General features: G+C 36.4%; 1 protein-coding gene across 1 annotated transcript in view; it reads right to left on the reverse strand.

Annotated features, from left to right (window-relative positions):
- The window catches only part of LOC121406937 (citron rho-interacting kinase-like), a 41,343-nt gene extending 25,439 nt beyond the window's left edge, over window positions 1-15,904 (reverse strand). The window contains exons 1-11 of the mRNA XM_041597812.1: window positions 15,814-15,904; window positions 7,225-7,444; window positions 6,663-6,838; window positions 5,377-5,621; window positions 4,803-4,896; window positions 4,150-4,353; window positions 3,718-3,871; window positions 2,584-2,779; window positions 1,668-1,893; window positions 1,195-1,322; window positions 369-531 (exon numbers count right to left, since the gene is read on the reverse strand). Of these exons, the coding sequence (XP_041453746.1) occupies window positions 369-531; window positions 1,195-1,322; window positions 1,668-1,893; window positions 2,584-2,779; window positions 3,718-3,871; window positions 4,150-4,353; window positions 4,803-4,896; window positions 5,377-5,621; window positions 6,663-6,838; window positions 7,225-7,432 (1,794 nt within the window). The 5' untranslated portion in view covers window positions 7,433-7,444; window positions 15,814-15,904. The remainder of the gene's footprint in view (window positions 1-368; window positions 532-1,194; window positions 1,323-1,667; window positions 1,894-2,583; window positions 2,780-3,717; window positions 3,872-4,149; window positions 4,354-4,802; window positions 4,897-5,376; window positions 5,622-6,662; window positions 6,839-7,224; window positions 7,445-15,813) is intronic.
- Between the last annotated feature and the right edge of the window lie 395 nt (window positions 15,905-16,299).

Here is a 16,299-nt window from a genome sequence, read left to right on the forward strand (position 1 = left end):
TCTTATTGAAACAACTAATAACATACACCATCTATAAGATTAATTTCCAATTTTTTTTTCCAAAGCTTAAATCAATGTTCCTATTTTGGGCAATTGAATCAAACATCCAAAGATTTTTCCACATCAACGCCCCCCCCCCCCATTTTTCGCCATTCTAATGTATTGGATTGTCTCATTTTACCCTGACTCCTTCATTTCCTCATTTTTATTGGTTAATTTGTTCAATATGGAAATCTTCATCATAAGGAGAGCCAAGGAAAGAGTGAAACACAAGTAAACACCAACAAAACTGTCATTGTATGTCATTTATTGCCTCTTATTTACTACCAATATATCTGTATGTGTGTTTGATGTATGAAATACTTTACCTTGGTAAGTTTTGATTTGACGTTGTGAACCTGTGCCTTCGAGTCTTCACATTCCTGTGTCTTCTGGCGTAGCTCAACCTCCAGCTTCTGGGCTCTCTTAATTGCTACCTGATGATCAGTCTCCATCTGAGAGAAAGCTTGTTTGTATTTCTCTACTTCAGCTCTGCAAGAAAAATGGTTCAGGTTTTTCTTTTCAAATAGTCATAGTCTTCATCTGATAAACTTATATGTGAGCATCAAGCTAAAAGCTCCTTATAAAAATATCAAGGCTCTCTAATGTAAAAAGTCACTTAGTCATTAAAAAAACTATGATAATTGGTTAACCCAATTGGGCAAATGTTCCTCTACCTTTTGTCAAAATATGAAGCCATTTTAGTCAAACCAATAGACAATTATTTCTTTCAGACGATTGTTGTAGGACTATTCACTAATGTAAAAAGTCACTTAGTCATTAAAAAAACTCTGATAATTGGTTAACCCAATTGGGCAAATGTTCCTATACCTTTTGTCAAAATATGAAGCCATTATTAGTCAAACCAAAAGACAATTATTTCTTTCAGATGATTGTTGTAGGACTATTCACTGCAAGAGTTGCAGAATGTACAACTCTCATTTTGAAAAGATTTCTCTGTATAAATTTCTCTTATTTTTTCATGTCAATCCTCCATCTAAGATATTAAGTGATAAGTGATAGGTATCTCTGCTATACTTTATATATCTCAAATATCTTCCTATCTCCATTGATCATCTCTAAGTTCCCTTTTTTCACAAAAATTCATTTGTTATTCTTGATCTCTTATTACTCATCTCCCAAAGAATTTCCTACCTCCATTCTTCATCCTTTAATTGTTGTTCTTTCTTGCTAATCTGTTGTATCTCTCCCATCAGTCTAACTGCTTTACTATCCATGTCCTTCTGCTCAGTCCTTTCATGCTCAAGAGTACGTCTTAGTTTCTACATTGAAAAAACAGTGCAGGGGTAAAGATGATGACAAAAAGTGTAATCAAATGACATAATTCAGAATAAAACAATACAAAACAGCAACAGAGACATAAAAGCATAACAAAATATATCATGCAGCAAGAACAAGTAATGCCATGGTATCAAAATTAGATATTTCTCTGAAATGTCAGTTATGCCCATTTTCATGTACCTACTTGATATAATGTTAAAGATCTTCCTAAAGACATTTACTTAAGGAGAAAACAAGAGTTTGATTTCTCTCAAGCATGAGGTATATATATTGTTCAAACTTGTCACCAGCCTTCAACAAGATTGATTTGTAAAGCCCACACTTACTGCAAGATCAGCGACGGATTCTGCCAGCTTTCTTTCTACAGCATTCTTCTCACTCAGGGCAGTCTTCAAGGATTCAGACTTCTCCTTCAGACTCTTACTCAGCTCACTGTTCTGTCTAGAGAGGGAGCTATGCTGGGATTCAAGACGTCTACATCGTTCCTGGATCTTCTGGTCTGGCATTGAGCTCATCTCTAGTGGTGCAGAGAGTGTAGTGTTCATCATTGATCTGGGAGAAAAGAAATCTCAATGAGTTCACACAGTTTGCAATTGTTGTTACAGTAGTTTTTAAATGGTATTAACATACTCAAACATAAGAGTGTTTATAGGTTTCTTACATGTGAGGGCACGTGAGGAAGGTATTCATTAAGAATCATGAGTGCATCCACTGAGTGTACATAACAGTTGCATAATTCATAACAAGAAACATCACTGAAGGTGATCAATACCCCTGCCCCACGCCATTACCATGACAACACAGTTTCCAACAAATTTGGAAAATGAGTCTTGCATTTCTTTACCCCTAAACCGATGTTTGTACCAAATTTCATGAGCACTGGTAAAAAAAACTGAGGAAGTAGTTCGATCTGCAATGAAATTTCCTTGGATTTTGCAATAACATGCTGTTACCACTGCAACAAAATTTCTTACACATGTGATAAATGTGTCTTGTCAAGAATTGTGATCTTTATAAAAGATTTAACCAATTTAAAGAATTGGGATGCCATTGCATATGAAACTTTGGATAATGGAAGCATTGCAGTTATGAAAACTACCATAACATTGCTCAGCAACTAATAGAAACCCAGTTTCTTATGATTGCATAATGGCAAATTTACCGTAATATTTAGTTCTTTATGACATGGACATCCTACAATGGAGTAAAGACAGACATAACCATTTCAGAGGTTTAACTCACATATCACCAAGTCCTTGATTGTTACTTGACGTCTTCGAGTAGGTGAATCCCACGAAAGGTAGATCAAGCCCTGAGAAACCTCCTTTAGCTTTCATGAGACTACTAGCATTGTGTTTCATGGGCTCGATGGGATCAAACTCATCAAAATTAGACACATCATCCACGCTGCTAACAGTAGGTACAAAGGGCGGTACACCTGTGATGGATAAAATAAAAAAAACATTTTGCAAATCTTATAATCACTCACCCTGGCATCGCCATACTGTGTAAAACAGTTTTGCAGTATAATAAAGGGTTCCTCAGGATGAAAATAACATACTGAATGAATTGAATGGAGAAAATTGAATCAAACAAGCAAAAGACTTAGATTTCATTAAAATCAGATAAAACATCTGATCACAGATCTGCCATGTGTAATTCAAGCACTTTTTTGTCTAACGATGCTTTGCATGGCATCATTACTATGCAATGAATGAGCTGATGCCATTTCTCCACCTTTTATTCATCGGTATCAATTATATGGAATTACAATTTTACTTATTTGCTCTGAACTCTTTTGATAAAGCAGAGTCGCTGCTGGCGATCTATAACAATGAAGAGCAAAAAATCAATAGAGTCATTGCTTGATTGAAGCTAAATGATTATGTGCAATCAGGGTAATGTTATTACAATGAAAATAGCATGCAAGAATCCCAACTTGTTTGAAGTGATGCTCATCCGTTAGGGTAAGAAAATTCCATATGAAATCTAATTATCGTTTTTTAACACAGCAGAGACTATCAGTTTATAAATGTCTAAAAGGAAGTCAATCCCTTTCTTTTTGTTCAAATTTAGGGCCAATGGGAGAAATCAAACGACTTGGGGGTATTTTGCTTATCCCATGAACAATGGGGACTATGACTGTAGGGTTACAGCTCCAAGATGAAAATTTCAATAAAAATTTCCCTGTATGTCAGGCGAGCGTAACACAAAGATTAGCGATCAATCGCTCAATGAAATGACCATTCAAGATCAATGTTACATGCACATTTGGCTCAAAATACTGACCAGTAACCAATCAGAAGCGTTCTTTCATTTTTGCTATTCATCGCAAAGCTTTGTGTTACGGGGTCCAGGTAATGTTGACACACTTACCATCTCTTAGTGTTGCCCATTCAATGCCATTGAAGAACTCATGATACCCCAGCTGTTCATAACTGATCCTTACAGACCTGTCGCAGAGTAGCTGCTTGATTAGCCCGGTTGCTCGAGGACTTATGGGTGAAGTAGTCGGGAAGGACAGCTTCCTCTGAATACACAAAACAAACAGTTTGATATATATATTAAAATCTATGACAAGTTTTGATTTAATATCAGTTTGGGGCAAACCCCAAAGTAGGAAGTATCAGGCCCACATCTTCCAAATTCAGAACTTTTAATATTTTACCCCTTTCAGAAAACATAGTCATGTAGGTATACACACGTGTCATAATCATATAAGTCATGTCAATACAAAACAACAGATCCTCAATACACTAAAGCGATTACAGAAAAATTTAGCAGATTCTTGAGCCTAGGCCTACTAACCTGATAATCCATGATGTTGCTGTAAGTGACTACCATGGAGTCATCGGTGAATGGGGTCTTACCGACTAACATCTCATAGGCAACGATACCCAGGGACCACCAGTCACACTCCGTACCATAGCTTGAATCTAATGAACCGTTAAGGCTCATCAGAACCTCTGGTGCTACATAGTCTGGGGTTCCCACGGGCATCTTGGAGCTGACCTATAGGACCAATCACACCAACAGTACACATAGTTATATTAATATCAGGCTTAGGATACAATTATCATCTGGCTTCATGTCTCTCTAGCATCAATACAGAACAGAATGAAATTAATCAATACAAAAAATTCATAGTCAGTTGTGAAACCACACCTACAAGGAAATTTACAAATTTCTATATATGCGGTACTTGTATTCCTCTACAAACAAGACGTCATGATATCTTACTATTATTTGCCGGGACAATATAATTCTATTTAAAATAATCTCTACAGGAGAGGCAATTCTGTAAGTAAGTCATCTTATAAAACTAAATGGTTCCCAACTGGTCATATAATTTGTCATTTATCCAGATGTGGGAGAATTTTTTTTTAACATAACCTCATTATTCAACTAACCTTTGGACTGAAGTAATCTATAGCCTACATTATATATCCTTTTTGACTCACAGTATTTTTCTCTCCTAACTTTGCTGCAGATCCAAAGTCAGCCAGCTTGATGTGCCCTGTACGATCCAATAAAATGTTGTCTGGCTTGATATCTCTGTAGAAATCATTGAAGATAATCAAGTATTCATAAATAAATGACACCAACAAGAGACTTTGGTTTGAATAATCTTTCCCACATGGTGAAATTAGTCCACCATGGAAACATTCTCAGATGATTTTTCCATCAAGGATCTTAAAGGAGGAAACAGGTTTGAAATATAAGAAACAAGTATGACCTTTTGCCAAAAATCATCATCATAATTCACACTAAATGTGTCAAGATAATTGATTCACGCTTCCTTTAAAACTGAGTGGAACTATTTGGTCAGCAGGAGGTACTTTAAAAGGAAAAAAAATCTCTTCTTTGATGTGTTTTGAAGGTCTCCATCCTTGTACTTTTTTCATATTCAATGTTATTAAATTTATATGACACTTACAGCTTTTTTTTAACACAACTACAAGGTGAGAATTTGATTCAAATCTCACCTGACGCTTATCAAGTCTCAAGTTATTTTCTATTGATTTAGTTGCTTACCTGTGCACGTAACCCATGGTGTGGAGGCTATGAATGGCAGCCACCAGTTCTGCCAGGTAGAAACGAGCCATAGGTTCCTCAAAGACATCATCAAACCTTGCCAGGAGAGACAGAAGGTCACCACCAGGATGGAACTCCATCATCAGATAGAGGTTATCATCATCCTGGAAGGCATACTGGAGCTTGGTCAACCATGGACTTGATGCTCTTGCCATGATGTCCCTCTCCTCCTCAAAGAAAGCCACCTGGAAAAATTAAATGCATGGAACAGACATGCCCTAAGGATCACAGGCCCTTCTGTGTAACTCATACAGGAATAGGTATGCAAAATAATACATGTAATGAAATACCGCACAAAAAAGTTTACCAGTAACTAATTTAAAACTGAGTGGTGACAGTGGTCTCATAAAAAGCACTGAAATTGCTAAAACTTTTATATTGTACTGAGGAAATTCACCAAAATCCTAAATATAAGGTAGCAACTCCTACAGTGCTGCTTGTAATATCATCAGCTAATTAAATTATACACTTCACAAAAAATATAATCATCAGGGTGCTACATAAGCACTTGCCCGATTGCTCGGGGCAAGTAAAAGTTATAGTCAGGCAAGTGTTTTGAAGTAAAGACCAAAGCTACTTGCCCGAATTGGGAAAGCGAAATTCACACAGTAGAAAGCAAAATTCTCGCAGATGAATGACCAAAATTAGGGTCAATATGATTGTTTGGTCATGGCAGGCAAGATAAAATCACTTTGGAAAAAGAAATTCAATAACAAGGTACATGTAGATCAGTTCATGTCAAAAGAGAGGAAAATGTCAATACTTTTTAAAACTGCAAAACTTTCTTTCGAAGAGGTAAAACTTTTTCCAAGGATTTTTTAGGGCAAGTGAAATAGATTTTAGGGCAGGTATATTCCAACTATTTAAAAATTTACTTGCTCTACTGGACAAGCGCTTCTGAAAAGTTATGTAGCACCCTGAATCATGTTTCCTTTCTTATATTTTCAGTTAATGTCAGCTTTTGTGCTTGTGTTGTTTCATTCTGTTCAATTTGACTAAATCTCAAAGTTGAATCCCCCATTAAAATTTCAGAATACACCATTATAGAATATAGATCCAATTAGCTTATCAAAGTGTCTACTAAAATTAATTTAAAGACCCATTTCAGAAAAAGTTACATGCAACTACTCACACAATGTGCAAAGGAGCAAAGATGCTTAGAGATGTTTTAATTAATTAAACAAATTACAAAACATCAAATTCACATTATGAATGGAAAATCTTACATTTTCTTTTGAGAGGGTATCAGCCTTGTGTAGTACTTTCATAGCATAGACATCATTGGTCACTTTCTCCTTGACCACTTGGACCTGTCCAAAGTGACCACGGCCAATCACATCTTTCACTTCAAAGTCATTGATGCTGATCTGTAGGTTCTTCACTTCACTCACAGTTTGTTTAACTAGTTATATAAAGAAATGAGACAAAAAACCTAAAATGCAAGTGTATTTCTAATCATTCTTGTTATTAGGAGACAGACTAATTTGTGGGATTTTAGTTAAAATTCACGTTAGAAATTAATCAAGTTTCCAACATCATGATCTTACAATTTTGAACAAAAACATTACTCCTTAGAAAATCAGTATTTATCAAATATAGTTGTGTGTTACTTGAGTTAAAAAAAAGAAAGAAATAAATTTCAATTCTGAATAATGCCCATTAAAAAAATGTATTTGAAATTTAAAGCAATTATTTCAATTTTTCATATTATATTGATGTAACCAGACATTGCAAAGGCAACAATCCAACTGTTTTTCAATTCTTGATGGAACTTCACTATGGACTTACATTTATTCACAAATTGTGCTGCATGTTTGTTGGTTCGTTTGAGCTGGTCTTGGCTGCATTCCCCATACAGAGCCAACAAGGCATCTACCAACCCATCACGGCTCAGATGAGATAAAGAAGTAGCATTCAATCCACCTTTTACTTTGCCAGAAAACAGCTGACTCAATTTGTTAGTACGTAGGCCAGGTGGCTCAAGCTTCCCAGCCATTTTTCTGTGAATCTAGTTTGAAACAAAGACAAAACCAAAAACCCAAGAATAATTATCTAAACAAGCAGAACACCTCGGGGAAGGCCTACTCAGATAATAGGCCCTACCTTTATGTGCCACACCAAAATAGGTCCGGCTCAGGGGGGGGTATGAAACTAAATCTTGGTCTAGAATGTCTCTTGGATCAACGATTGAACTGACACATGAAAAAAAAATGGGGGTTTCCGGAACTCACATCGTACCCACTCATCCTAAGAACGAGGTTATAGCCAATATACATGTAACCTCGTTCTCGGGTCAGTCAGGTGTATACCGTGGCATGATAAAAAAAAGGGGAATTTAATCCCCCCATTCCTCACCCCAATTATCACAACCTTATCAAACTAGATCAAGTGTGATACTTGACATAACTTTATATTAGAAAGCGGTGACCGTCACTACTCTTGGTTCGTTCAATGGTGTTCAATCATGACAAATCAAAAAAGAAAAAAATATCACAAAGCCATAGAGGTTCATCCATCCGGATGGACGAAACACTACTTGGAATGCATTCTGGTAAACACGTATTGAAAGCCTCGACAGATTGGCAATTTTGTTTCGTCTAGATAAATGTTTAAAGAGTAAAAAAGTTCAAATGGCTACTTTTTTTTGCTTATCTATAATATTTCTAGTACTATATCCAGAGCATCATTTGTCTGCTTTCCTCTTCCCTTACCCTTTCTTTCTTTTTTTTCTTCCGAGCTTACCCTAATTGAGTTTCTTTTTATTTTTTATTTATTTCTTTTCTCTGTCTTTGTTTTTTTTCTTTTATTCTTTATTCCTTTAGGGGGAACTCTCCCTTACTGTGGCAATGACACCAGTGATCATACCATGGTACATGTACCTAAAATCAAAAGCGCACGTAAAAACTAGTGCGAGGTTAGTTTGGAAAGTTCCCCTAAAGGCCTAAATCTGCGCAGTCCCCCTTGACTGCGCGATTCTAATCTAGTAAAAGAAGATACACAACCAACAAAAACTTTACACATCTAGACCTAATGCATAGACAAATCCGACTCACAAAAAATGTTGGAAAAATAATGAAACTTGGGCATTTGTGACGGCCTCAATATGAATATACAGCCTTTCTCATTACAATCTCCGAATTGCGTGCAACATCCAAGTAAATCCAAGTAAGTAAGTAAAATCATAATATATACTTCTTTCAAATTTATATTTTTTTGGCACACTGTAAGAAACATTATCAACTGAAAGATTTTGTGAAATAAAAAAGAAATTCATGTTAAATCTTAACTCAAATCGTTAGGTGCGCAGACTTGGGGACCACCTAGCCTGGAGGCGTCTGGGGAGTAAGTCATCTAGATTACTCTACGTAGGCTTACTCCCCACTGACGCCTGGGACACCAAGCTATATTCACCCACGAAGGGCCACAAAACCTGAAACTTTCGCCCCCAAGATTTCTACTTTCCCTCTAAAAGATCTAGCCCTAAAACATGTATGGTCAGTTCCCCCATGTCTGCGCGGTCTTCCAAGTCTGCACACCCGCGTATCTGCGCGATTCTAGTAAAAGAAGATACGCAACGGGCACAAACTTTACACATGCAATACATAGGCAGGTATTCATTAAAAAATCTGACTCAAAATGGTGGAAAAATAATGAATTCAGGGCATTTCATGTGACTGACGGCCTCAAAATGCAGCCTTTGTCATCAAAATCCCCGAATCATGTGCAAAGTGAATGAGTGCGCAGACATGGGGTACCATTTTTTTTTCAATCTGAAAATGACTGCCCAAGGTTTTTTCAAGAAAATCTTTAATTTTCTTTCATTTTTAATGAGAAATTTGGTACACTTACTCTTAATAATGTAAGGAACACTATTAAAGGAAACCAAAACCCAAGAAGAGAAGCAATCTTATTGGAAAGAGTAAAATGAGAGGAACAATTTAAAAAAAGTTTCATCAAAATCGGTTATGAAATAAGCAAGTTATGGACGATTAAAAAGTCTTGTTGTACTTTCTATGTGGATCCTCAAATTGGCAAACGTGCTTCAAAATGGCTGATTTTGTGGACAACTCTCCATTTGTTTTGTACACATATTTTCAGATTTTCCCCTTTATTTTACATATTTCACATTATCTCCTCCTGACCTTGATATATATGGTGTGGATTATATTTTCCCATGACATATGTTGTGCTCAGGAGGCAAGATGCAATTTGAAAGATAATGAGGAAAATCTGAAAATTTGTGTACAAAAAAAAAGGAAAGTTGTCCACATAATCAGCCATTTTGAAGCACGTTTGCCAATTTGAGGATGCCCATAGGAAGTACAACAAGAATTTTCAAACTCCCATAAACTTGCTTATTTCATAACCGATTTTGATAAAACTTTTTTTAAATTGTTCCTCTCATTTTACTCTTTCAAATAAGATTGCTTCTCTACTTGGGTTTTGGTTTCCTTTAACCAAAAGATTTTGTGAAATAAGAAGAAATTCATGTTAAATCTTAACTCAAATTGTTAGGTGCGCAGACTTGGGGCCCACCATCATACATGGGGTTCAACTTCATTTCCAACATTTCTGCGATATCGATTTCGTTTTGAACGAAGAATTCATTTAAATAAAAAACATGAAAAACGGTAATTGGTATGAAAAGATGGGAAGAGCTTGCGGCCATGTTTACGTCACCATCTTGATTTCTTTGTATTCCGCTTGGCGACAGAACGCAAATCGCGCGATTTTGCGTGCTGTCGCCAAGCGGAAGACAAAGAAATCAAGATGGCGACGTAAACACGGCTGCAAGTAGGTATGTGACAAAAAAAATGAAAATCCTCAAATCTCAATGAATTTGGTATCATTTGAAAGCCCTTAAAAAGACCTTTCAAATGATACCAAGAACTCAAATTTTCATCAAGAAATTATAAAGTTATTCCAGTTTAAGTCGCGCATATTTATCCAAATTTGTGGTCATTGTCTTAATGTAAAGTCAATGGAGTGCATAACCGATTTTTGTGACCATTTTGTGACCATTTTGAACCCAAGTCTTCAACGGGCTCTAACTTCTTTGTTTTTGAGCCCTTTGAAGTAATTTTGGTATCAATGGAAAGGTGAAAGAAAACTCAATTGATGTGTAATCATTTCACTTGGTAATTTTTCTTCTTAAATATTATGCGTAAAATAATTTCTTTTAATTAATTCTAATTAATTATGCAAATTACAATTACTCGCCTCTTTTTTTTGCCAAATGAAGGTGATAATGAGAGATAATTTGTATATAATTTAGTTGGCATCAAAACAGCATCATGTAGATCATTTCCTAAATGAATTTGTTTAAAGTATTGTTTTTGTAATTTCTAATGTATTTCTTTGTTTTTCTGATATAAATTACAATTAGCTCTTTTTCAACTTTAGTATTGTGTACATGGGGTCTTTTTTTTTACAAATGAAAAATATCATTCCTTTTGTACATGTACTTTGTATGGTATAAAAATACAAGTGTGCTTTTCTGATGTATTTGATTGTTTCACCAATTCTTTATGTATTTTATTGTTTCAACAATTTGTTTATAGATGGATAATGTAGCTTTCATTTTGGAGACCGTGGGCATTCGATTCCAATTTTTTTTAGGAAGGATGAGCAGCAGAGTCTGATTGTGTAAAGATGTAGCATTGCATGTAATTCAAGTATCAAGAAGGAAACATAAAAATTAAGCTTTAATATATGCATTTCTTAGATATGTATGATTACAACAAAGGCCATGTTCGAGCACTCCTTTTTTAATGAAAAATAAGTTCATATTCTAGCGTGAAATCACTGCACATAAATAAAGCTCTGAACAGCAACAAAAACAGGCATCAAAGCTCCAACACTCAAAACAAGAGAACAAAAGTGACACAAAAACTTATACAAATCCCATCCCCATTTCAACTTATGAACACAACCCCCCCCCTCCTGCACCCTTCTTGAAAAAAAAATAATAATTATAAATAGAAAAAAAAATGAATAACATAGAAAAAAAAATAGACAATAGTGGAAGTGAAATATTTCCTCTGAGAGTGAAAAATTAAACAACAAATTTTTTGCATTTTAATCATGGGCGGAAATTGGCCCCAAAGGTAGGGGGACGCTGGCATCGGCGGCGAAAGCCAACAATTTTAGGGGGGACCACCAAATTATTTTGATAATCAAAAAAATACACCAAAGGTTATCAACCAAAAATTATAGGGGGACGCAGAAAACTAAATTTGACAAGCAAAAAAAAAAGAAAAGAAAAAAAAAAGGTTATCAAAAAAAAAATTGAGGTGGGGGGGATCGTCCCCCACCTCAAGGGCGGGGGGGTACACTTCCCCCAGCTTTCGCCACCTATGGATGCTGGCAACTCTGACAAGTTAAAAAAAAAGTTTATCCCCAAACTGTTGTAAGGTCATTTTGACCCAAAAAAGTTTGACCAAAAAAGAAAAAAAGAAAGAAAAAAAAATGTATTATTGTTACATGTCCCCCTATTATTTTGGGTAGGGGGACGTGTCCCCCTGGGATTTCCACCCATGAATTTAATTTTAGAAAAGTCAACATTGATATTACACTGTCAAAAGCAAATCCAGTTTCCAAATGAAAAGGATAATCAACCACCTAGAATCTTGACTTGAGTCACATAACCTTGGGATGATAAAATCTTTCTGTGACAAATGTATGTATTAAAATCAATATCAGAATAATTATCTACGGTATAATGACAGAGATTTCCCCAAAAAGGCACAACATAATCATCAAGTAAGCAATTTACGATCTAGTTCAATCCAGCATGAACGACTCACTATCGACCGCTCCCATCACCCTGCCAACCGCAGGCGCATCGGGCAGCTCGACTGCCGAGAGACCGGCTGTGACAAGGTAGCATCGCCCTGCCAACCGCAGGCGCATCGGGCAGCTCGACTGCCGAGAGACCGGCTGTGACAAGGTAGGTATGTGACAAAAAAAATGAAAGTCCTCAAATCTCAATGAATTTGGTATCATTTGAAAGCCCTTTAAAAGACCTTTCAAATGATACCAAGAACTCAAATTTTCATCAAGAAATTATAAAGTTATTCCAGTTTAAGTCGCGCATATTTATCCAAATTTGTGGTCATTGTCTTAATGTAAAGTCAATGGAGTGCATAACCGATTTTTGTGACCATTTTGTGACCATTTTGAACCCAAGTCTTCAACGGGCTCTAACTTCTTTGTTTTTGAGCCCTTTGAAGTGATTTAGGTATCAATGGAAAGGTGAAAGAAAACTCAATTGATGTGTAATCATTTCACTTGGTAATTTTTCTTCTTATTATGTGTAAAATAATTTCTTTTAATTAATTCTAATTAATTATGCAAATTACAATTACTCGCCTCTTTTTTTGCCAAATGAAGGTGATAATGAGAGATAATTTGTATATAATTTAGTTGGCATCAACACAGCATCATGTAGATAATTTCCTAAATGAATTTGTTTAAAGTATTGTTTTTGTAATTTCTAATGTATTTCTTTGTTTTTCTGATATAAATTACAATTAGCTCTTTTTCAACTTTAGTATTGTGTACATGTATGTATGGGGTCTTTTTTTTTTTACAAATGAAAAATATCATTCCTTTTGTACATGTACTTTGTATGGTATAAAAATACAAGTGTGCTTTTCTGATGTATTTGATTGTTTCACCAATTCTTTATGTATTTTATTGTTTCAACAATTTGTTTATAGATGGATAATGTAGCTTTCATTTTGGAGACCGTGGGCATTCGATTCCAATTTTTTTTAGGAAGGATGAGCAGCAGAGTCTGAGGGTGTAAAGATGTAGCATTGCATGTAATTCAAGTATCAAGAAGGAAACATAAAAATTAAGCTTTAATATATGCATTTCTTAGATATGTATGATTACAACAAAGGCCATGTTCGAGCACTCCTTTTTTAATGAAAAATAAGTTCATATTCTAGCATGAAATCACTGCACATAAATAAAGCTCTGAACAGCAACAAAAACAGGCATTAAAGCTCCAACACTCAAAACAAGAGAACAAAAGTGACACAAAAACTTACACAAATCCCATCCCCATTTCAACTTATGAACACAACCCCCCCCCCCTCCTGCACCCTTCTTGAAAAAAAATAATAATTATAAAATAGAAAAAAAAATGAATAATATAGAAAAAAAATAGAGCCATGTGGAAGTGAAATATTTCCTCTGAGAGTGAAAAATTAAACAACAAATTTTTTGCATATTAATCATGGGCGGAAATTGACCCCAAAGGTAGGGGGGCGCTGGCATCGGCGGCGAAAGCCAACAATTTTAGGGGGGACCACCAAATTATTTTGATAATCAAAAAAATACACCAAAGGTTATCAACCAAAAATTATAGGGGGACGCAGAAAACTAAATTTGACAAGCAAAAAAAAAAGAAAAGAAAAAAAAAAGGTTATAAAAAAAAAATTGAGGTGGGGGGGGATCGTCCCCCACCTCAAATTAAGGGGGGGGTACACTTCCCCCAGCTTTCGCCGCCTATGGATGCTGGCAACTCTGACAAGTTTAAAAAAAAAGTTTATCCCCAAACTGTTCATTTTAACCCAAAAAAGTTTGACCAAAAAAGAAAGAAAAAAAAATGTATTATTGTTACATGTCCCCCTATTATTTTGGGTAGGGGGACGTGTCCCCCTGGGATTTCCACCCATGAATTTAATTTTAGAAAAGTCAACATTGATATTCCACTGTCAAAAGCAAATCCAATTTCCAAATGAAACGATAATCAACCACCTAGACTCTTTGACTTGAGTCACATAACCTTGGGATGATAAAATCTTTCTGTGACAAATGTATGTATTAAAATCAATATCAGAATAATTATCTACGGTATAATGACAGAGATTTCCCAAAAAAGGCACAACATAATCATCAAGTAAGCAATTGACGATCTAGTTCAATCCAGCATGAACGACTCACTATCGACCGCTCCCATCACCCTGCCAACCGCAGGCGCATCGGGCAGCTCGACTGCCGAGAGACCGGCTGTGACAAGGGTAGCATCACCCTGCCAACCGCAGGCGCATCGGGCAGCTCGACTGCCGAGAGACCGGCTGTGACAAGGGTAGCTGGCATCTCTTATATCTGGACTGCGCAACGTCAGAATCACGTAAGTTTGGATTTTTTGATAATTCAAATATATTTCCAGTCAAATTGTATACCTAATCGGATTCTTGTTTTACTTACCATAAAAAAATTTCGAACATTTACGCGTCCAAAAATTTGATGAACTTTCAAGCTCCGATATCCACAATTTACAGGCGAGTATCCACATTGAAACTTATATGTAGAGAAAGAGCACATCTTCAGCTGTCTGTTAAAAGGCACGAGATTGCACCTACTATGTGCGCATGCGCTTTAAACCCCATTTTCAATGAGCCTCCCAGATCACAGAGGCGATGCCACTCGCAGCAAAACCCGCGCGAAAACCGTGCCACCAAAACCAGCGCTCGCGATGCCCCGTATTCGCACATAGCTAGACAAGGGTAGCTGGCATCTCTTATATCTGGACTGCGCAACGTCAGAATCGCGTAAGTTTGGATTTTTTGATAATTCAAATATATTTCCAGTCAAATTGTATACCTAATCGGATTCTTGTTTTACTTACCATAAAAAAATTTCGAACATTTACGCGTCCAAAAATTTGATGAACTTTCAAGCTCCGATATCCACACTTTACAGGCGAGTTTCCACATTGAAACTTATATGTACAGAAAGAGCACATCTTCAGCTGTCTGTTAAAAGGCACGAGATTGCACCTACTATGTGCGCATGCGCATTAAACCCCATTTTCAATGAGCCGCCCAGACAGAGGCGATGCCACTCGCAGCAAAACCCGCGCGAAAACCGTGCCACCAAAACCAGCGCTCGCGATGCCCCGTATTCGCACATAGGCATAGCTACTGCAAGCTCTTCCCATCTCATCTTTTCATACCATGGCATTTTCCCCTTTTTTGGGGAGTAAGCCTAGTACGTAGACTAGAGTAGATGACTTCCCCAGATGCCTCTAGGCTAGGGACCACCATGGCCCCATCATAACCTCGTCCTCTCCAATAAGTGCTTGTGAGTGCGCGATGTCGACTCCTGTCGTTGACATTACTGTTGTCTTTCTGTCACTAATACAACATGAATAGAAACACACGGGACTACATTACATACAAGACAAACGTCTACTTAAACTTTTTACACAGTTACTAGCTCACGGCCCGACATGCGACACTCGGGCTAGGTTCACACAACATCTTATTAAAAAATAGTCGATACATTCAAATTCCCCATTATTAATTGATGAAGTTTGTAAATATAAACCAAAATATAAATAGTATAGAGAACTTCGCTTACCGATCCGTTTCTCAAAAATTCCGCTTTTCGTTTGTTATTTTCTTGACAATGAAAGGACGTCGTTCATTGGCTGCTAACTACTCAAGTTATGAGCGAGTGTTAACGATTGGCCAATTATTTTAGCGCATGCGTAATTTTCATGACAGGCAGAGAGGGAGGGAGAGAGAGGGAGAGAGAGAAAGGGGGGGGGGGGGGGGGAGCTCGACCTCGAAGAAGAAGATTCAGATTTATTTCTAACAGAAATGACATAAATATTGATACAAATCATTTTACATACATTATAACAAATATTTAAACAAAACATTAATGATAATTTACATATAAAGATAATACAAAACATTTTGTAGACAAAGTATAGTTTAGATAGAAGAGAGGTATTGATTGTGGAAATGCAAAAAGCATAGCTTGCATAAAGTGAGCCCCTCCCCCTCAGGGAAGAGAAAAGAGGAGAGAGAAAGAAAGAGAGAGAGAGACGCAATGGTTGCT

This window comes from Lytechinus variegatus, chromosome 2, assembly GCF_018143015.1.
Source record: "Lytechinus variegatus isolate NC3 chromosome 2, Lvar_3.0, whole genome shotgun sequence".
Lineage (NCBI taxonomy): Eukaryota > Metazoa > Echinodermata > Echinoidea > Temnopleuroida > Toxopneustidae > Lytechinus > Lytechinus variegatus.